The sequence below is a fragment of the Eleutherodactylus coqui genome, chromosome 3 (assembly GCF_035609145.1).
Source record: "Eleutherodactylus coqui strain aEleCoq1 chromosome 3, aEleCoq1.hap1, whole genome shotgun sequence".
NCBI classification, from domain to species: Eukaryota; Metazoa; Chordata; class Amphibia; order Anura; family Eleutherodactylidae; genus Eleutherodactylus; species Eleutherodactylus coqui.
In genome coordinates this window covers 88,621,001-88,644,525 of record NC_089839.1, presented here as the reverse complement: position 1 = coordinate 88,644,525, position 23,525 = coordinate 88,621,001, and the positions used below count along the sequence as shown (strand labels likewise).

The 23,525-nt window shown below is 43.7% G+C and overlaps 1 protein-coding gene across 1 annotated transcript in view; it reads left to right on the top strand.

Annotated features, from left to right (window-relative positions):
• The window catches only part of SLC30A6 (solute carrier family 30 member 6), a 45,037-nt gene that overhangs the window by 9,230 nt on the left and 12,282 nt on the right, over nt 1–23,525 (top strand). Inside the window, exons 2-11 of the mRNA XM_066595850.1 lie at nt 3,621–3,707; nt 5,048–5,132; nt 6,642–6,684; nt 8,031–8,096; nt 9,458–9,538; nt 10,579–10,614; nt 10,709–10,803; nt 14,688–14,736; nt 16,063–16,182; nt 17,305–17,407. Of these exons, the coding sequence (XP_066451947.1) occupies nt 3,621–3,707; nt 5,048–5,132; nt 6,642–6,684; nt 8,031–8,096; nt 9,458–9,538; nt 10,579–10,614; nt 10,709–10,803; nt 14,688–14,736; nt 16,063–16,182; nt 17,305–17,407 (765 nt within the window). The remainder of the gene's footprint in view (nt 1–3,620; nt 3,708–5,047; nt 5,133–6,641; nt 6,685–8,030; nt 8,097–9,457; nt 9,539–10,578; nt 10,615–10,708; nt 10,804–14,687; nt 14,737–16,062; nt 16,183–17,304; nt 17,408–23,525) is intronic.

Here is a 23,525-nt window from a genome sequence, read left to right as displayed (position 1 = left end):
TGACGTACTCCCCCCGCCCCCTTGCAGTGTTTGTTGACGTACTCCCCCCCCCCGCCCCCCTTGCAGTGTTTGTTGACTACTCCCCCCCCTGCCCCCTTGCAGTGTTTGTTGACGTACTCCCCCCGCCCCCCTTGCAGTGTTTGTTGACGTACTCCCCCCCCCCCCCCCGCCCCCCTTGCAGTGTTTGTTGACGTACTCCCCCCCGCCCCCTTGCAGTTTGTTGACGTACCCCCCCTCGCCCCCCTTGCAGTGTTTGTTGACGTACCCCCCCCCTCGCCCCCCTTGCAGTGTTTGTTGAGGTACTCCCCCCCCCCCCCCGCCCCCTTGCAGTGTTTGTTGACTTACTCCCCCCGCCCCCTTGCAGTGTTTGTTGACTTACTCCCCCCGCCCCCCTTGCAGTGTTTGTTGACGTACCCCCCCACCCCCTTGCAGTGTTTGTTGACGTACTCCCCTCCCCCGCCCCCTTGCAGTGTTTGTTGACGTACTCCCCCCCCGCCCCCCTTGCAGTGTTTATTGACGTACTCCCCCCCCTTGCAGTATTTGTTGACGTACTCCCCCCCTTGCAGTGTTTGTTGACGTACTCCCCCCCCCTTGCAGTGTTTGTTGACGTACTCCCCCCCCCCCTTGCAGTGTTTGTTGACGTACTCCCCCCCTTGCAGTGTTTGTTGACGTACTCCCCCCCTTGCAGTGTTTGTTGACGTACTCCCCCTTGCAGTGTTTGTTGACGTACCCCCCCGCCCCCTTGCAGTGTTTGTTGACGTACTCCCACCCCCCCGCCCCCTTGCAGTGTTTGTTGACGTACTCCCCACCGCCCCCCTTGCACTGTTTGTTGACGTACTCCCCCCCCCCCCTTGCAGTGTTTGTTGACATACTCCCCCCCCCCCCTTGGAGTGTTTGTTGACGTACTCCCCCCCGCCCCCCTTGGAGTGTTTGTTGACGTACTCCCCCCGCCCCCTTGCAGTGTTTGTTGACGTACTCCCCCCGCCCCCTTGCAGTGTTTGTTGACGTACTCCCCCCGCCCCCTTGCAGTGTTTGTTGACGTACTCCCCCCGCCCCCTTGCAGTGTTTGTTGACGTACTCCCCCCCCCCCCGCCCCCCTTGCAGTGTTTGTTGACGTACTCCCCACCCCCTGCCCCCTTGCAGTGTTTGTTGACGTACTCCCCCCGCCCCCCTTGCAGTGTTTGTTGACGTACTCCCCCCCGCCCCCTTGCAGTTTGTTGACGTACCCCCCCTCGCCCCCCTTGCAGTGTTTGTTGACGTACCCCCCCCCCCTCGCCCCCCTTGCAGTGTTTGTTGAGGTACTCCCCCCCCCCCCCGCCCCCTTGCAGTGTTTGTTGACTTACTCCCCCCGCCCCCTTGCAGTGTTTGTTGACTTACTCCCCCCGCCCCTCTTGCAGTGTTTGTTGACATACCCCCCTCCTTTGCAGTGTGTGTTGACGTACTTCCCCACCCCCCTTCTGTGTTTGTTGACGTACTTCCCCCCCCACACCTGCAGAGCTTGTTGACATACTTCATCCCCTTGCAGTGTTTGTTGACATACCACCCCCCCTGCAGTGTTTGTCGACATACCACCCCCCCCCCCTGCAGTGTTTGTTGACATACCCCCCCCCCTTGCAGTGTTTGTTGAACAATGGGCTCTATCCTGCATAATACGCGACTGCATTTATTTTTACGCGCGTACTATACACAATGAAAAAGCACTAGTGTGAGCGGGACAGCAAAAATTAAGGTATTTGATGAGAACGATGTACCGCGCATTATACGTGCGTTGAAAGACGATGAGTGACGACATAACGAAAACTGCACGATGTCAGTACAGTTACACACAACGATTATCTTTTGAGCGATAATCGTTGTCTAAATGGGCCTTTACTGACCTCACTAATAGGCTTTTAATCTGCACATACATCTTTTTAAGGGGGTGGCTTAGCCGACTTCTTACAGCCAGGCTCCTGCTCAAACTGTCCAATGATGTGAAACCTCAGGTCCTGCTGGTTTAACCCGTTACATGCCACAATCCATAGCAGCTGCAACATTTAAGCCGATGACCAGAGGAATGGCATCCATTGGCACCCAATCATAGGATTACAAGATGCCAATGGGTTCCTATGACATCCAGAAACCTGACAAAGCCCTCCATGTCTGCCAGGTAACTCAGCCTATTAGACTCCACCTCTGGCAGAGTCTAACAGGCTGCTGTCACCGGCTTAGTAGGATGCACTACAGAAGTAATGCAGTGTACTATTCTAGTGATCAAACTATCACATTATCAGTTCTCCTTCAGGGACTAAAAAATAGTGTCAAAAATAGTTCAATGAAGTTTAAATTAGGCCAAGCTCACATGAGCGTATGCGTAACACGCTGCGTGTAGAACGCTGTGTGAGCTGGCGGCGAGCAGGCTATCGCTGCGTATGATGACAGTTTTGCATTGTGGCTGACAGCCTATCTCACACACTCTGACATGCGCAATCTTCCGTGTTTCTCTTTTTTCTTTTTTTTTATATTTCTCACTTCTGTCTCTCAGCGCCATTGCGTATAAATGCAGCACATACACAATGTAATTGAGTATGTACAGCATTTATAACATGCCCATAGAGAACAATAGGGCTATATTGTTGGAGTGTAGAGATGAGCGAGTATATTCGCTAAGGCACATTACTCGAGCGAGTAGTGTCTTAGCTGAGTATCTCCCCGCTCGTCTCTAAAGATTCGGGGGTCGCGCCGGTGACAGGTGAGTTGCGGCGGGGAGCAGGGGGGAGAGATCTCCCTGCCCCCCGAATCTTTGGAGACGAGCGGGGAGATACTCGGCTAAGGCACTACTCGCTCGAGTAATGTGCCTTAGCAAGTATACTCGCTCATCTCTATTGGAGTGGGTCAACAGAAATCAATGTAGTTTCATTGACTTCATTCACCTCGTGATACGTGTGTGTACATTGCGTGTGTAATACACGGTGAAATAACGCTTGTGTGAGCCTGCTTTTAACGAAAAGAATATCCAGTTTAAAAAAAAAACAAAACGCATTTTTTTCTCAGAAAACCCCTTTTAATTGGATAAAATACCAAAGAAAAATTTAAAGCCGCACGGAATACCAAATAATATAAGTTACACAACACATTATATGTACCCCACAGTGGGGCTATTAAAAAATACAACTGGTCCCCCCCCCAAAAACCCCAAATGGGCCCTCATACAGCCATGTCAACGAGGTATGGCTCTTGCAGTGCGACCATGACAATCGCTTAATTAGTTAAGCAAAAAATAACCTGGTCACTTAGGGGTTAATATTTCTCTATGTAGTATTATATTTAAAAACTTCAGCAAGTTAGTGCATGAGGATAAATGCTTGCATCTTGGAGAGTTCTTACGGAATAGCTGTGATGTGCTGTAGCCTGGAGAGACGGCTTGTGAATGGCAGGAGTTCATAGGATGTTTCCAAATGTTTGGCCTTTATACCGAATATTGGTATTGAATGCTAATGATAGCCTGAAGAATGAACTCCACCTGGCCTGATATGTCTTTCAACTACGTTACCAGAAAATAGTCTATCCAAGTCACAAAGGGGTGTTTTTGTGTGTCTTAGCCAATTTAATATAAACGTATATGCTTTTCCTTTCTACAGGGGACCATTCATCTTTTCCGGAAGACGCAGCGTTCACTTTTGGGTAAATTTACACAAGAGTTCAGACTAGTGACATCTGATCGGAGGGTAAGTACTTGCCAACACAGAAACCAGGTCAGCTGTATCCATGCAGAATCACAGGAAAATGAAAAATCCCCCCCCCCCCCCTCCCCACTACTACCAAAAAAAAAAAAATTGTTGCATTCTTATAGCCAAAGTAAGCAGAGACGTTAATGAGCTAAAGAAACAAGTTTAAGACATGCTTCTAGAACTGCTTCTATGGGCAAAAGAGGTTATCTGGTCACAAGAAGCCCTGTTCATGTATCTTATCTTCACCTTCAATTGATAGGATGAAATCTGTCGCAGGTCTGCATCAAAATTCGCTCCACGTGGTGTGGATTTTTATGCAAATTTGCTGAGGATTTTTCCAGCTTTGGAAAATCCATTGCAAATCAGCTGCGTGTGGATGTGCCCACAGTGCCAGAGTACCATGAGCTTCACCATTGAAGGCAACAGAGAGACAAACTGTATACTGACCTATTAAAAGTATGCCAAAAGGGCACACACAGCCATCATTTGGGCCTATTACACATTTTGAGCACCCTTCTGTATATGTTGGTGGGAAGAACATAGCCTAACTCGTTTACTTAGTAATAGATTTAGTTTGTTGTCTTTCCATTTTAAAACTGCATATTGCAGTTGTCACATTGTCCATTAGATGGCACAACAGGCTACATTATATACCAGTGTGAAAAGACTGGAAAATAAAAACTATAGTTAAACTGAGTATTAACATTAGTAGTTGAAGGGAATTACAGAAAGAATGACTGGTTTATTGTAATTCTTTAACCCTTTCCAGTGTCGGACTTCGTCTGGCATTGAGATTTCCCTGCGCAGCTCCCATGTCAGAGAGGGCCGACACAAGTTTCTAACACTATGCAGAGGAGAGGCCCAAAACCCGAGTTCTCTTTTGCATATGTATATTGCATTATACAGGAGAGCGGACCGATGTCGAAACTCTCACCTGCATGGTGTAATATATACAAATACACAATAAATGTGTTTGTGTGTGTGTGTAACACACACACACATATATATATAATATAATATAAATTATTATTTTTTTTTTTACATAATATACATAAAAATTGCATAAAATCATCATGTCAGGTGATTGTTATGTTTCCATTGTGGATTCCTTGGAATTACTCAATGCGTTTTCCCGCCAAAAATAAATAAGATCTGGGGACTGTGCGGGTGGTTGGGAAATTGGATTGGAAAGGGTTAATACAGTATTGTTGAATAGATTGAAAACTCCCTATAAAAGTAACAGATGTGGTTTGGAACACTAGGGAATTGTCAGTAAAGGGAAACAATAGTTGTTGTTTTTATATTATTTGAATGATTTTATGCTTTGTTTGTTTCAGTCATGGAAGATCTTGCTGTTTGGTGCCATAAATGTGGTTTGCACTGGATTTTTGCTCACATGGTGCAGCTCTACAAACAGTATGGGTATGTAATAACATGGAAACCATTATGTCATAGTGTGTTCTCCCACTACATGCCATCCTTTACCCAATAACCAAAGAGCCATTACCCCAGATCATATAGTGTGCTACCACTATGTAGATAGTCATGTTTAGGGTATGCTCACATGTAGCAGCAATGCTTAAGATTTTCCATAGCAGAGTTGGTTGAAGAAAATCTACAGCATTTTATAATACAAACAATGTAGATGAGGATTTGTGAAATGTCATCCACTCACTCAGAAAAACATCCGCAGTGTAAATTGACATGCTGGCTTATACGCAGTAATAAAATCGTCAGCATGTCAATTTATACTTCGGATTAAAGAGAGGGTTAAATCTGCACCAAAACCCACTCCGTGTGAACATAGCTGTAAGAAGCATTTGGCACTTTTCACATTCACTTGTTTATTAACATTTTTCAGAATGCAAAAATAAGCAGGCCATGAAAGGCCAAAGAATACATGGGGGGAGGAAGGTATGAGAATTAAAATGGGTTAAAGGGGAGGAAGGAGATACTATAGTTACATAAGTACAATGTAAATGGACCAGAGGAAGATTGATGCCTTCGAACTTTGGTCCGCCAAGATCACAAACAAAACAGTCCAAGACCATTTAAAACCACAGTTTTCATTGGAGGGTAAAATTAGGAAACTGGAGACCACCTAATGCAGGCTAATTCATTAGAAACATTGATAATGCTTGGAGTGGTTAGCAGTAAAAGAAGACCCGGCCGTCAAAGAACATGCCGGCTTGTTACTATCAAACCCGACAGCAACATGCAAATGATCCAACTGAAAGAAGCGGTAGAAAACAGAACCGCATGGAGACGGCTGATCCATAAAATGTCCAAAAGTCACCGGCCCTGACTAAACATATAAAGATAGATCGTAAGAATGTAGCATAGTTGACACAATATTACGGAGAAAAAAAAATGCTGAAAAAGTATAAAAAGAAAAAGTCAGGTACATATTCTTCCATATTTGTGACTGTCATTCCAATTCCGTGGGAGTATAAGCCTGATGAGCAGGCCTGTATTGTGTAATCTCCATGAAGGTAGAGAAACGGGAAGTTAACAACTGGGTGAACCAGCTCAATAAAGACAGAAGACAGATTTATCGTACCCGAAAATCTTACTGATATTCGGTATTCCAAGTGCTCAGGTCATCACAGTAATTACAAGAAGAGAGAGGAGAGTTAAACCAAACTCTCATAAGGACATGAGAAACCCTCTTTCCATGCAACATCGTCTCATATTAAATTAACATTCCATAATCTGGGGTGGAGACAAAACCAGTCCAAGGCCTCTCAAGTAGCCAGGCAGCCAATATGTGTCCGATAAGCGTTATATTACAACGTATTATCATGGGACGATACAATTAAGTTGTGATTTTGTGCTTTTGTAGGGCCACACTGAACTGTTTGTTTTTTTTTCCCAGGAAGTTTTACTGCACATTAAACCAGCAGATTCTGATATACTGTATTTCTTTTTCAGCTTTAACAGCTTACACCTACCTTACAATTTTTGACCTTTTCAGGTGAGCCTTTTATCAACCATTAATTTTACATTTATTAGGTAATTTGACTTATTACTGTAAAATTCTTGTTCAAGTCTTTTCCCTGGTGTATTGGAGTCTCTGTACCAATTGTCACTTCCCATTCTTTATTGTTTATCTAATCTAATCTTATCATGCATTTTTTATAACTACTAGAGTTGAGCGAACATCCTCTGCCGAGCTTGATACTCGTTCGAGTATTAGCGTACTCGATGGTGCTCGTTACTCGAACGAGCATCAAATCGTGCTCGACCCCGCCCCAGCGTCTCCCATTGTAGTCAATGGGGTTCGTTACTCGAGTAGAGCTCTCGAATTTTACGACCAGCTCGGCTCGAATAACGCGGACCCGAGCATTTGGGTGCTCGCTCATCTCTAATAACTACTCCTGTCACTCCCTTTAACATAGTATGTAAGGCCGAAAAAAAGACTTGTGTCCATCCAGTTCAGCCTATTACCCCCCAATGTTGATCCAGAGGAAGGCAAAGAAAAAAACAATGAGGTAGAACCCCCATTTAATGGGGGAAAAAATCCTTTCCGACTCCAATCTGGCAATCGGAATAATCCCCGGATCACTGACCCTTCTGAAGTAATTAGGGACTATAACATGTAATATTACATTGCTCAAGAAAGGTGTCCAGGCTCAGATCTTTTTCAGCTCTCCCTTTATTAGGGCCCTTTTACACGGAACGATTATCGCCCTGCTCCGCCCGATCCAGCGATAAACTGAATGATTATGGTTCAGTGTCAACATTGCCAGCGACTGAACGACAAATACATTTGTTTGCTCATTGTTCAGCTCATGCAGGCATGAACATCAAACTACAATTGGTGTATGAATGGGCAATCGTTCATCTAAAAAGTCCTTCAGACGCACACGTAATGGGGTCCATATTATAGAAAATCATTGAAATTTGAGTAATATTTGGAATATGAAACCTGGGCCACCATGTGTGCAACACAAGCAAGCAAAACAACTCCTTGCAGAACCACTGCTTTGACTCAACTTTACCTTCTCCCATATCTGTCCAAACTATGTACCTTCTCTGTTGGAGACCCGCGGACAGCTGGGTGACCAGCACTAAGGTAACTGTAGTAGTAGAAGAAAACTCAAGGCTTTTATTGAATTGGTCTTTAGGATTTCTAATCATATCTTTATCACAGAGAGCGACCTGCGCTTCTGAATTCTGCTGTGCTCTATACATGATACTGAATGCAGAATATACAATATCATCCTCATGTTCTGTTGCTGTCCTACAATATCATTATTTTTCTGTGTTGTTTGTGTACTGATTACCATTAATGTTACAACAATACATCTTTATTTGCAGTTTAATAACATGTTGGATAAGCTGTTGGGTAATGATGAAGAAACAAAGTCCAACATATTCTTTTGGGTACGTACTCACTGCTTGCTATTTACATATTTGTTCTAATGGACATAGACAGGAAGGCTGCCACAAAAGTACTCCTCGTAAGTAGTTGCATCTTCTGCCTCAGCGTCTTTAAGGAATATTCCCGTGGTATGACTTATCACTAGGATATGCCATCACATTCTGATTAGTGCAGGTCTGACCTCTGGCAACCCGAATGGAGAGATTTGGCAGTGCTCCTTAATTATTGCTCATTCTGAGGATCCTTGAGGGTCCTAGCAGATGAAAATTCACATGCTTGAAAATGATATGCCATTACTTTATACCGTGGGAAAAACTCCTTTAAGGTTCCCATATGGTAGTCACTGTAGACGGTTGCAGTAGCTGAATTAGAACATTCTCCACCGACTGTCATTGTCAGTGGAAGTCTTTGGCAGTACTGAATGATAAGCAGGCCAACTTGGGAGGCATATCTGGGCGCAGAATTTGACAATTTTGTCCAAAGCGACAACTTTTTCAAACCTGCTATGAACAGCAAGTCTAAATTCACTAGTATACGGCCACCATAGGTGCTAGAGCACTCACAAGCTACATCATGGAAGTGATGTCTCATTAGCCAGCTGTTATACATGTTCTCCATCATGTAGTAGAGGAACCTTGAAGAGCCGCCATTCCTGTGGTGTAAAGTTCCCCAACAAGTGGTTCCTACTTAGTGTTGTGTCGTGGCTCCAGAGCTCCTACATGGACTTCAATATATTCTTTGCTCTGGTCTTTCTTTCGGAGCTACTATTGTAAAAAAAAATTCATCAGACTTCCCAAGGTGCAGTTTGAATGCATTTGTCGTCTATATGCAAGTGGGGCATGTTCAGATCAATGCCTCAATGGCTTTCACTGTCCCTAGAGTGCATGGTAATGACAAGTGGTTGGTGGGGAGCAGGAACGTGACCCTGTGTGCTAGTGATGGCAGCAATCTAGTGGCCCTTTTTAGAATGAAAATCTTGCGATTCTCGTTTGCCCGGGTGAACAAAGCTAGTGGCGTCATCACTAGCTCATTCACGCTTGGGCAACTCGTCTAGACTGCACGATTCTCAATAATTCCTACGTGAAACACTAAATGATCAGTGTCTAAACCGCCTGACAAGTGAACTAATTGGCATAAATTTTTTTCTGCTGGCTTAAACTGAACGACGATTGAGAACCTCACGATTCTCTTTCCTCATTCAGTCATTGGCTTCTATTTAAACTGAACGATTATCATTCACTTTCATTCATTCTATCTAAACGTACCAGAACACTTATCGCCTATCCTGCTGAGTTTTTATAATGGCTAGTAAACTAAAATGTTTTCTAATGTTTTTATGGTGTCTCACGTTTATTTTTCCCAGATTTGAAAGGTTTGAAGTATTAGCGGTTTTCGCATCCACAGTTTTGGCCCAATTGGGAGCGCTCTTTATTCTTAAAGAAAGGTACATGCCCTAAATGTTGTGATGAAGATATTTTTGACCTCAGGAGCGTGACGTTTGCCAGCACAAGATGTTAGCTGATCTACCGGGGTGTTTGCGGTTTATGGTACAAAGAAAAATTGCTGTTTCCTATAAAAGTCGGGTCATATTTTTGCATTCATTTTTCTAGAGCGTTTTAACAAAAAGGAACAAAGTCTGGTGTCCCGTGGCTAAGGGCTGTGTCACACAAGCGTGTTGGTATTCCGCGCGGAATATGCTGTACCCAACTCCCATAAGCGGCCATGTTGCTGCACGCAGGAAAAATCGTAACGCTTATTATGCGGACGTACACACCAAGGTAGTGGATGGCAGTTGGCGGCATGCAGCAATTCCGCAATGTCATTGTATACTGACTGCATGCCGCACCCGTATCTCCTGGCCATCTGAGCCCGGTCTTAGTTTTCAGAACTTAAAAAGAGTTCTGGTTTCAAAACACCTTTTTGTACAGTATAATGAAAACATAAACGATTTGCCAATAGATTTCCTGGCAGTCTCATAGACGTTGGTGTAGTTGAATTGGATTTCATGCAATCTGTAGGTGCTGTTGCTTGGAAGTTGCAACACAACTGCGTTGACTTCTGTGAGATTGCAAGCTTTGGTTGTGCAGTTCCTGTCTCAGCCAAACTCTCAGTGTAGCTCTCGCCATATAGGCTCGATAATAACATTATTGTTTGAATGTATAGTTTGAACTATCAAGGTTATTTATATATCACATATCAGTATTGTCTTCAGTGTCAGGTAATTTTAGTGCAAATGTAGAGAGAGAAAAGAGTCAGCTCACCTAGGGTGCACAGGTTTGCGGTTGTACTCCGAAAGTCGTATGAGCGATCCAAAGTAAAGTAGCGATGAATACGGAGCAGCCAGAGTTCCCCTATTGCTGCTTGTATGTTTTCAATCCCTGAGTAAAGATGTAACATTGAAGAAGAATCTGAATGCCAGGCATATTAGCACATGAAACAAAACTCATTCACAGTTAGTTAACACATGTAGTAATTTTTTTTCAGTGTTGAAAGATTTTTGGAGCCACCGGAGATTCACACGTAAGTGATTTTTATTCTAGGCGTACTCGTGTTTGCTATTCCTATATAGAATGGCTTCTGCCATATTATTGTCTGTCTTCTTTCTTTCCCCCAGGGGTCGTCTACTTGTGGGAACCTTTGTGGCCTTGTTTTTCAACTTGTTCACTATGCTTTCAGTTAGAAATAAACCTTTTGCTTATGTTTCGGAAGGTAAGTGTAATTTCTATTGACACTTCTATATACACTCTTCATCAGTGGCTCTGAACATCTGGAGTCAGAGAATGAGACAATGGCTGTAAGGATGAAGCCCTGGTGTTGACTCTAATGAAAGTGCCGTATTTTTCACTTTATAAAAAGTTTTAGATGACAAAAAATATCTTGAACTTGACCAGACAGTGAGGGAGATATTACAGGAGGAATAAAGAGCAGTAGTACCACCTCGGAATGACGTATATACCACTAGGGCAACCTGCCATTCAGGATCTAGGGACAGCCGATTGTAAATCTAATGGTGATCTTATTACCCAGCTTTCTAGGGGCCCGGATGCCATGTTTGACTAGTTATAGCAGTGTATGTGGTATGAATGCTTGCATAGCTCTGCAGTTGGTATTCAGGATCCTGGAAGAGCTGAGTGACAATGTAATGATGATTCCATTAGTTGTCACCCAATTTTTCAGGAACACTTCATAAATCGTCTCATTATGGTGAGGTATGGGGTATACATTTCAGCACAGCTAGGCAAATCTGCTATTAAAGGTTTCAAGATCCTGGGAGAGGTGACTGACAACTTAATGGTGGTCCTATTGGTTATTACCCTGTTTTCCAGCCGATTGGTGAGCGCCAGTGAGAACTGCTGCTGCTCCCCCACCTCCACCAATCAGCTGTACCTATGGGCGGCTCTTCTTCCCTGCTATGAAGCCGGCAGCTGTGTGATAAGGATCCCACGTCCCCTCCATAGCGTCCCCTCCATAGCGAACTGCTGCTGCTCTCCCGCCTCCACCAATCAGCTGTATGTACGGGCGGCTCTCCTTTTATGCTAAGGAGCCAGCAGCTGTGTAATAAGGAGGGGAGGAAAGCCATGCATACTTAAAACTGATTGGTGAGCGCCGCTGGGAACTGCTGCTGCTCCCTCGCCCCACCAATCAGCTGTAGGTATGGTTCAAAAAGTATTTTGTTAGCTGGAACGGATAGTACAATAAAGTATAAAGTATCATTGCAGGGTTTGTTGTTCATCAATCAAAACCTAACCACAGTTTCTACTCCCTGCTAATTCCACCGGCACCCATTGTACCAGCCATTTTTATTTATTAATGAAAGATAAAACTATGATATAACACAACGGAATGGCAACAGTCCCCTGTTGTAAGTTGCTATATGTCTGTGGGACTGGAGGGGTATAGGGGTCTCCAGGGCCCTGTAGCAAGACCGGGAGAACCCTGGAGGGGAAGGGAGCAAAGTGGAGTCTAAAGGGTTAGGGAGTTTGGAGAAATATGAGAGGGGGAGAGTAGAAGAAGAGAGATAAAGAAAAGAGGAGAGAAAGGGAAAAGAGAGAATAGGATGAAGATGAAGATGCCTGTCCGGTCAATAACCACCTATGTATAGATTCGTCAACAATGCAAGGTTCGTCGTTTACGCTTTAGGCTGTTCTGAAGCGTTAGAGAGTGGCAACGCCACCACACAACCACGTGTCCAGTCTAGGTGAGGCCCGAAACTGTAACCATACTGCCCAGGTGTTGTAAAATTTAGCGTACCTCAGTTCGTCTTTGGCACAGAGTTCCTCCATTTGCTTCAGATTATCCATAGCTTCCAGCCACATCAATCGTGATGGGGGGGTTGCTGATTTCCACCTCCTGGGAATGATCTGTCTCATTGCCAGTAGAAAAAAACGCAGCAAGGAACTCTTTGCTCGTGACACTGACCCCGGGATCATGGATAAGAGTGCCATCTCAGGGGTGAGGTTAAGTGGCCCTCTGCAAACAACTGTGTATAGGGCTTCCACCTCACGCCACAGTGGTTGGATCTGTGCGCATGACCACCATAGGTGGACAAAGGTCCCCCGTTCGCTGAGACACCTCCAACAGAGATCCGAGTACTGGGGGTATATTCTGGCCAGTCCCGCCGGGGTCCTGTACCATCGGGTCCAGCTGTAGGTATGAGTGCCTTTCCTCCCCTGCTATAGATGCAGTCCCGGCCGGCAGCTGTGTGATAAGGACGTGCAATGCTTTTCACACAGCTCTGGCCAGGTCTAAATTTTGACACGTTCGTTTTATAGCATACAATGTCTCTCTTTAATGATAAATTCCACGCCGCAGCTCCGTTTCTGCACTGACTTAGTGTGGATTTTTTTCTACAGCATGTGGATGAGATTTTAAAAATCTCATTCACGTTGCTACTATAAGTGCTGTGGTTTTTACCTGTAAAAAAAAAAATTCCCTGTAAGAATTGCTTCTAGGAGAGAATACCTCCGTTATCGGCATCCAATAGGATATGGCAGGTGTTGTTTTTTGTTTTTTTTTTGTTACGCTTATGGATGCTCTGTTATGACCCCAAAAATCTCAGATGAACATAATGCCTAAGGCCTCATGTCCACGGGGAAAATCGGGCCCGCTACGGATTCTCCATGTAGAATCTGCAGCGGGTCCCTCCTGCCCCGCGGACATGAGCGCTGAAAATAAGAATAAATGAGAATAAACTCACCTCCCATCCGCTCCGTTTCTTCTCTGCGTCGCGGCCGGATCTTCTTTCTTCGGCCGGCGGATGAATTCGTCATGCCGGCGGCACGTCGCCGGCATGTCGTCGACGTGCCGCGCGCATGCGCCGGGCACATCCGCCGAGCCGAAGCAAGGGAGATGCGGCCGTGAGGAAGAGAAGACCTTCCCGGCCCGCTGCGGGTGAGTAAATGCTTTTAAAGGGGTTGTCCCGCGCCGAAACGGGTTTTTTTTTTTTTCAACCCCCCCCCCGTTCGGCGCGAGACAACCCCGATGCAGGGAGGTAAAGAAAGCTCACCGGAGCGCTTACCTTAATCCCCGCGCTCCGGTGACTTCTCTACTCACCGCTGAAGATGGCCTCTTCCTCCGTGGACCGCAGCTCTTCTGTGCGGTCCACTGCCGATTCCAGCCTCCTGATTGGCTGGAATCGGCACGTGACGGGGCGGAGCTACACGGAGCTACACGGAGCCCCATAGAAGACTGCAGAAGACCCGGACTGCGCAAGCGCGGCTAATTTGGCCATCGGAGGCCAAAAATTAGTCGGCTCCATGGAGACGAGGACGCTAGCAACGGAGCAGGTAAGTATAAAACTTTTTATAACTTCTGTATGGCTCATAATTAATGCACAATGTACATTACAAAGTGCATTATTATGGCCATACAGAAGTGTATAGACCCACTTGCTTTCATGGGACATCTCCTTTAAATTCCTATTTTAGGTCTCCCGCAGATCCGGACGGCTTCCATAGGCTTCAATAGAAGCCCGCGGGAGCCGTCCCCGCGGGAGACCCGCATGAAAATGGAGCATGGTCCAGATTTTTTCATGCTCCATTTTTAAAAAAATCACTTTTATTGACGATCCGCGGGTATTTATCTACCCGTGGGTGGTCAATGCATCCCTATGGGGTGCAGATCCGCGCGCGGGAGAAGAGTTAAAATCCGCTGCGGATTTTAATTCTCATTTTGCCCGTGGACATGAGCCCTTAGAGAGTGAGAATTTTCGCTCCATTTTGTACATATTTATTATTTGCATACTTCCTGTTAATTGAAATACACATGAATACATTGTATTATAGACAGACTAGGGGCAGTAAAAAGTCATAATTTTCAGAATTTTCTGGAAAAAGAAACACATATGAAGTCTCTTAGGGCCTAATTTTTTTTCTATTTTGGACACAATTTAGGATTCTCTCCAACCTTCTATTCTTTTTACTATTTCAACTTTTTTTTGTATAAAGTTGGGATGTTTCATATCTGGACATGTGTACCTTGTCAGTATTTATGTATAGTACTACACATTTATCTACTTGGTTATTGTTATAAAATAATACTCCTGTAAATGTTCCTATTATACGTTATGCGTATTTTTCTTTCTTATCCTGCAGCTGCTAGTACGAGCTGGCTCCAAGAGCACGTAGCAGACCTGAGCCGAAGGTGCGTAATTCTTAAAATTCTGCAGTTTTGCTATGTTGAGCAGTGGCGCATATTGTCAGTTGGGCACAAATACTCTTGAGGCCCTTAAAGGTGAAAAACTATTGGTGACTTATCCTCAGGATAGCTCACTAATAGCAGATCTGTGGGGGTTGCTGCTGTTTGATTTCTGTAGGTCATGAGAATGGTGCACCCTAAAGATCCCTTAGTAAATGGAGCAGCTATGCCCATGCCGTTAGCTATCTCCATATACAGTCTATGACTTGGTGCTCACACATGTGCACCACTGCCCCATTGACTAAGGGAGACTGTGGGTGCAGTGTTTCATGACCTATGGGGTTCCAGCAGTCGGACCACCTCTTATGGATAGGTGATAAATGATTTTGGTAGGATATCCCCTTTGAGGGTAATAATGCACCCAGCAGAAACGCACAAAGAATAAAAATAAAGTAATGCTTTTTAAAAGGCCTATTTACAATGCCCTTTAGGGAATAGTCATTTTTCAGGCTTTCGTTTTTTCTTCTCCCCCTTTCAAGAACCATATCTTTTTTTTTTTTTAAGTTTTATTTATGACAGACATAATATTATTTATCCTTTGTATATTACCCTTCTATTTTATATATTTTTTTGTGTAAACACTGCTACCATTTAGAATAAAGTCTTAAATCTTCACATTCGTGTGGCTCTTCAGACAATCCATAGACCCCTATAAGTGTAATCATTTTGGCTGCAGGAGAGCTGGAAGAGTCCATATCCAGTCAGTGAGCAGAACCTAGGTGGCTGATCTTCCTGGCAATAAAATGGTCAGTAGTGTCAGTAAAGTTTTTTGGGGGCGTGCAAGACCGTGTCTGGGTGTGAGTCAGGCTCCATCTTGCACTAGTGCAGGAATTGGGAATAAGTCAACCCTGTGATCTGCCCCTGAGCTCCTGGGGTATCAGCGACAAATACGAGGTCTTGTTTTTTGTTTGTCTAGTTGTTTGTTAATGATACTATTTAATGTAATGTTCTCAAAAAGTTGAGGTGAAATAGGTTTTGTGATGTGTACAGTGTGGTAAAATTGTCATGTTCGCTTTATTCTGCAGATCAGTATGGTTACAGCAAAACCAAATTTGTGTAGAGTTTTTTTTTTTAATGTTTTACTACCTAAAAAAAACAAACCTTTTAAAATTCCCGTCCTTCACCCGGTGCAAACACAGTTAATTTTTAAGTGTCCCTTTAAAACATTGTCATTCATTAACCAACTTCGCAAAATAAAGACATCTATTTTTAGTTTTCCAACATGTATATTAAATGGCAGAAATTAACCACTTTAGTTCTCTTTTTCTATAGTTTATGCGGAATTATCCCAGGGCTGAGCAGTGTCTTCTTACCGCGGATGAACCCTTTTATTCTGATTGACATTGCTGGAGCATTAGCACTTTGCATTACTTACATGCTAATTGAAATTAAGTAAGTATGCTACTATTGTCACGTATACATTTTATTGCAAGTGCCAAATGTGGTGGTAGGCTATACTGTTCACTACCCTAACAATGGAGACGTGTCAAGTGCATGCTTATAATACACAAAGATATATTAGACAGGCGGAACATTGTGACAACATGGCCGTGTAGCCAAGCTGCATGGTGGTTGTTGGGTCACTCGTCTGCATGGAGTGATTCTGATCACTATAATTTATTGAAGTAATGCTAATCATGCGATCTCTTAATATAATGTTTAACTCTCTACATTAACCTTTTCTAATCCACTGTCTGATGTCTTTCAACATTCTGATTGAAGCATGTGCAGCTCTAAAGTCGGAAGATATCCGGCAGGGTATTCTTACTGTATATTGCCGGCCGCTCTGTTGTTGGGGGCTTCTACGGCATGTCATATACTGCAGTACTGGTTCTAGCCAGCAGATGGCGCCATTGTATAATGGTAGAAAGAGAGAGCTCCCTAGGAAACCCTGAATCCAAAATTGGATTACTAAGGGTTAATGCTTTATTTTCAATCCTGAGGCTTGTTATGAGATAAAAGAAGCAATTAGGACCTGGGAAATATGGTTATCAACTGTGGTTTTCACATGCAGTTGTTACTAGACTCTCTTAATGCATTGAAATGTTGCATGAGCCTTTTTATTACAGATTTTCCTTTTTCTTTTCTTCTCTTTCATGCTAATTGACATGGTTCATAATCTGACTTTTTGTAATGGATAAGCTGTCTAAGGGTGCTTTCAGACTTGCGCTGGGGATTCCGTTTTCCTGCTCCGTTGGGGGGGCCGTAAAAAGGAAAACCCCGTGACCGAACGGCTGTGAGTGAACCTCACTGACTATAATGGGGTCCGCCTGCTTTCCGACCACCTGCCCGACTTTTGGACAGAAGAAAAAGCGCTGCATGCAGCACTTTTTCTTCCGGTATTTTCAGCCGGATCTACCACAGAACCTACGACCGGAGGTACAGACGCAGATGTGAAACCACCCCAAATTTGGTCATCCTTTTAAATTCTTTCTTCTAACTAAAATAGATGTTCATTATCATAGATGAACTGGATTTCATTACATAGTGTTATTACTCCTCTTTTATTTTCAGTAACTACTTTGCCGTGGACACTGCATCAGCTGTCGCTATTGCCCTCATGACGTTTGGTACCATGTATCCAATGAGTGTTTACAGTGGCAAAGTTCTGCTCCAAGTAAGTTTTATTTTGTTACAAATGTTATAACAACCTGTATATTATTTGCTTCTTTTGTGTCTTTATATTTTTTTGTGTTTAAAAGCTATATCTAGTTTCACATAGGGCCGCCTGCAGGGACCAGCGCGGCACTCACCTTTCCCGTGGCTCCGGCTCTTTGATGTGCTGGCTGCCGGCCAGCCGTCGCATGCGCAGAGCGGAGCCCCGCACAGAAATAGAGCATGTTGCGATTTGTTTGCCACACGTGATTTCACGCGGAAAAATCGCGGCCGTCTGCCTAGGATTGCGTTTTCTAATGCAATCCTATGGCAGCTTCCACGGGCGGAAATTCCGCCTGTGTGCAGGGGGCCTAACTCTCTATAAATTATATTACCCCTAACTTCAGCGATGTGTAGGACTTAAGGCCTTTTCACATTACTTTTTTGTTTTCTGTTTAGCTGTTCCATTGTGGGAACAGAAAAACAGAGAGAAAAGATTTCAGTTTTCCAACCCGTAGAAATATATTGAACTGAAGACCTCCCGTTTCAATTTGCTTCTGTATTTTTCAATCTCCATTCTGTTTTCACACTGGAACAAAAGCATAGACTGCTGCGTTTTTGTTTCCAATTCCAAAAACCATAACCAAAACTGATTGCAATGGATCCGTTTTTTAACATCGCTGTTAATGGAAAATGAAAGCAAACAGAAAGCTATCCGTTTGCTTCCATTTTTCATTTCCGTCTAGCTGCTCCGACAATGGAACAAAAAGGGCTATATGAACAAAGCCTCGTGTTTGGAGCCATTTGGCACCTACCTCCACCATGAGCCAAAGCAGTTCTCTCTCTTGAGAACCCTGCAAAACCGATCGGGGATTTAAATGCCACTGTCAGAACTGACAGTCACTTACAGGGTTAACAGCCACAATCGGCGTTAATGCTAATCGTGGCTTTGAGAAACATCCACATTGTATGGAGCGGTATCGACTCCAGATCCCCCTCCATGCAATCCCCAAATGCCCAAAACATAAATTTACATCCTATGCTATCAAGGGGTTTAAAATGCAATAATCACTGAGTTCAGTTTATTTTCCTTCTGCGGTAAGGTTCCCCAGTGACAGCTGCAGGCATCTAGAATATTGTGAACCTTTAGCTGTGTGAAGGGAAGTTGGGAATCTGAAACTCGGATTCCGTAAAGATATTATGAAATGAATCGGCACAGAACTTTGGAGCTGTTTGGAATACAAATAATAAAGTGACCAATGCACTCTAAGACATTTTTCAGTTTCCTGCAACAAAATTCTTAAAATTGCTGTCTTGTGTGCACAAATCTTTCCCACATTATCTTATCACTGGGGAACCTATTATCAGATGGTATACCTGGGGGAAGCCATGGACAAGCTGGGTCACCCAGAGGGAGAGTCACTGCTATAGCTGGTTTGTGCTCTAGCTAATGAAAAGGGATCCCTAACAGGAGGCTTGCTTCTACTGCCTCCAAAAGAGGGAATGTGAGTAAAGGGTGTTGGGTGTCGCAAAACTTCTTCAATTTGAGATAAATAAAGTTGAACAGCAGCACTCACCACTACCAGTTCGGGGGGGAAAAAAAATCCTAAGCTGTATCCTTCAGCCTTGTCTGCACGCCCAGACCGGGAACGAGTCCAGATTCCCAAAGATATGCATATAGTAAGAAAGACGTCAGGCAGCAGATTTGGTGCGATTGTATTTTATGCATTCATAAGAATACACAGATAGTAATGCCTCCTCAACACACAAGATGGCGACGTTTCGACTCTAAAGAATGAGTCTTTGTCGAGTCGAAACGTCGCCATCTTGTGTGTTGAGGAGGCATTACTATCTGTGTATTCTTATGAATGCATAAAATACAATCGCACCAAATCTGCTGCCTGACGTCTTTCTTACTATATGCAAAACTTCTTCAAAACAGGAAAAAAATGACAACTATGCCCTCAGATTATTATGCAGAATTTTAAAGAATGTGAACATTCCTTGGTTTAAGATATAAATGTATGTATGTGGATAGACTGGTCGGATAGGAAGCACATTCTTGCATTCCACTTTCCTTGGTTTAACTGCATTTTGCAATAGAGAAAGGGGTCACATCCAGGGCCAAACATATTATACCTGCAGGAAAATGGCTAATTTAGTATAGGCCTATAATGCTTTAAGGCTTCCCAATGGTATGCTGTGTTATCAGAGGGGTAGAAATGATGTTATGCTGGTGGAATGAACATGTTCTGTTAAGTTTTTTTCATGTCAAATGCTTATTAGCTGCTACAGTAATTACAACGCTCGAATCTTCTGTTAAGATTGCTGTCTTATGATTAATGGCTTGAGGACATGGCAGCTGCAGCTATTGTCATAGTCACTATATAAAAACCTCGTCAATTTGTGTTGTCAAGAAGAATAAATCTTTTCTTTTTCTGATGTGAGAAATCACTTGATATGCTGCAGCGTTGGGACAAACAAGCTCCCCTAATATCCCCAAAAGGCAAGAATTCAGTATCCTGGGTGGCACTGGCTATGTCAACTGGTGGCACAACTGTGGAACATAAGGCTCATGCCATCTTTAGTGGTTTTCAGGTTGCATCAGTTGGTCACTCAATGCCTGGTAGGACAACATGTATTAAAACCATCTTGTTTAACATTAAATGGAACAAGGGTAACACAGGCCGCCTGGGGACAGTTTTTAGAGCCCATACTCCAATCCCGCATGCGATATCAAGTACTGACACCAATTACTTTTCATTTGTTTAAGAAAATTAATTGAAAAACTTGCATGGCAACATTATAATATTTCCCCCAAGTGATAAAAGCCCTTTTTGACAAGCATTTCAGAGGCAGACTAATGGGATTAAACTGCACGCCGCTACCAAACACAGCAAGGTTTTGGGAACACCTTGCCCTTCAGGCATGTGCTTGAAGACAGTCGGGCACCCCAGAGGCAATCAAACAAACTATTTTGCTTTTCGTTCTAGCTATTACTTGCAGATACAGGGCCGCTCTGCGGGGTCCCCCACGGCTCCAAGTTTAGCTAACATCTTCATACATGGGTTTGAAGGTAAACATGTGGTCAAGTCTCAATTCAAGGTTTCTATAAAAATGTGGGTTCGTCTTGTGGACCGGCTAGATCAGTTTGTGAAGCATCTTCACAACTGTCGTAGACTGAGTTAATTTCCTTTGGAAAAGAACATCCACTTTTGAATATTGGGAGTTCTAGGAATTCGGTAGACCAGGTTTCAACTTCATTATATAAGAAAAAACTGACAAAAATAATTATTCGAGATATGAGAGTCATCAGGCTTCTTTTTTTTTTAATTAAAGTGTTTTTTATTAAACTTTTTTCACCTTTTACATATTATTAAAACATTTCTTACATAACTTTGGTTTCCCCCCCTTCCCTCCCCCCTCCCCCTCTCCCTCCCCCCCTAAGATCTCTCTCTCAGTGTTCAGTTCTTTGGGTAAAACTGTCTCTAATTAAACAATGTGCTTTATCGTAGCCAATAGTAACAGTTCTTGTATTGCTTGTTTGTTTTCTTCTTTGGTCTTTTTGTTGCTTGTCCTCTTGCTGTTTTCTTTTACTGGTTCAGGGTTTTTTGTTTTTTTTGTTACATACACGGGGCGGCGCCATATCCTTTGCCCCTTGTCTGGTCTCTCTCTCTCCCATCCCTCCCTTCCCATCCTATCTCGTTGATCCTTACCGCTTTATTTTATTATGTAGCGAGTCTGTAAGTTATTCTACATTTCCTAATAAACTCTGTATATATCAATTACATGCTTTGTTATGTCCTATTAGATCCTCGGTTTACTGGTGCTTCCCCACACGGCTCACCACTCCACTTATGCATTTGGTCCAGCACTGTTACTCTGGGCGTGTATCCATCTCAGCCATATGTCCTGATATTTTTGACTGGTCTTACGCTTAGTGTAAATACTCCTTTCCCACGGTAAAATTTGGTTGACCTTGTTTTTGAATTCTCCCAGCGTGGGTGGTTCTTCATCCAACCAACGTTGGGCTATTGTTTTTCTGGCTATATACAGTAGTCTAGCTACCGCTAGCTTTTCATGATCATCCAACGCTAGGTCTTGTATGTATCCCAGGATGCACACGTATGGTGTAAAGTCTATACGTATGCCAAATGCTGCGTTTATTGCATTTCTTATCCCCACCCAATATCTATGCAATTTCGGACAACGCCATAGCATGTGGATTAGGTCCGCCGTGTGGGTTTTGCACCTTACACATATCGGGGAGGTTCTCATTCCTATATTGTGTAAGAAGGCCGGGGTGCGGTACACTCTGTGTATTAGGAATATTTGTGAGACTCTGTGTGACTCACTCAGAGATAACTGGGGTGTCATTTGCAGTATTTCCTCCCAGTGCGACTCCTCAATGGGTCCTAAGTCTGCTTCCCATTTTGCTTTTGTTAGTATCGGGTTTCGTGCATTAACCGTGTCCTGTATGTGGGAATATAGTACAGATATTTTCCCTGTTGTGGTGGTGGCTTTTCCTATTATGTCCGCTACTATATTAGTTGTCACTGCTATTTCTGTCGAGTTTTTTTCCGCTTGTATAGCGTGTCTAAGCTGCAAATATTTGTAAAAGTCACTATTGGGGATGCTGTAATTTTGTCTTATCTGCTCGAGGGTTTTTAGTTCCCCCCCCCCCCCTCCAGTATCTGATCCATTCTCCTGACTCCCCTGTCTTTCCACCCTTGGAAGCCTCTTAGCTTGTTGATTTCTGGCAGGTGTGGGTTATTCCATATGGGGGTATGCTGGGTGCAGCTTTTTATATTGAACATATTTCTGGTCTTCCACCATATTTTATGTGTCATTGTTAGTGTGGGGGCGTTTTGACCGTTTTTTTTAAACGCTCCACGTTCCAGGGTTTCGAGCAGGTGTGACCCCCCCCTGAAAAAATTTTTAAGAATTCTAAAACTAGCATCTTGTGTCTCTTCTGTCTCCCATCCCCTGAGATGCTGCAGCTGTGAGGCCACGAAATACGAGAACGGGTTGGGCAAAGCTAGTCCTCCCTTTTCTTTTGAGTTGCATAATAGTTCCAATTTTATCCTAGGTGTCTTCCCTCCCCATATGAGCTCTCTAAATAATCCCTTGACCTTGTGGAAGAATTTGTGTTATCCAGTGTTGGGAATTGTGTATTAGATATAGCAGTTGGGGCATCCATATCATTTTTATTAGATTCACTCTTCCTATGATTGACATGGGTAGTTTCCGCCATATGTGAAGTTTTTGTTTCCATTTTTCCATAAGTGGTTCTAGGTTTATTTTCCCGTATTCGCTGACGTTTTTCGTAATTTTAACTCCCAGGTATTTAATTATTGGGGTGCATTTCAGGGTTAGTTCTCTATTAGCAATTTGCATACCTGGGGTATCTACCGGTAGTATTTCGGATTTCGTTCAATTGATGGTGAGTCCTGAGAAGGCTCCGAATTCTTTTATTGCTAGCATCGCGGTTTCCAAGGATTTTTCCCCATCCCCTAAGAATAATAACATGTCGTCCGCGTATAGAGCGATTTTTTTTCCTCTATATTTCCTCTTCTGAATCCCACTATTTCCTGATGTGCTCGAATTTTGCATGCCAGGGGCTCTATTGCAAGCGCAAACAGCAGTGGCGATAGTGGGCACCCTTGTCTTGTCCCTCTATGTAGTGGGAAGGCTTCTGAGGACCCCCCGTTAATGGTCACATCCGCCTCCGCTCCAGCATATAGAAGTTTTACCCGTTGCACAAATATTGGGCCAAAGCCCATTTTGTCTAATACCTTCCACAAGTATTGCCACTCGACGCTATCGAACGCCTTGGCCGCGTCTAATGAGCATATGGTTCTATCTCCGGTGTTATCTACGGGTATTTGTAGGTTTAGAAATACCCTACGGATATTCGTTGCCGTTGATCTTGCTGGTATAAATCCACTCTGGTCTGGGTGCACCAGGGTGGATGCCACTTGTGTTAGCCGCTTTGCCAGAACTTTTGCTATAATTTTGACGTCCGCGTTTAACAGCGATATTGGTCTATACGAATCCATCGACAGGGGGTCTTTTTCTGGTTTTAGCAGAATTATTATTTTTGCTTTTCGCATTGTTTGTGGCAGTTCCCCTTCCTTCTC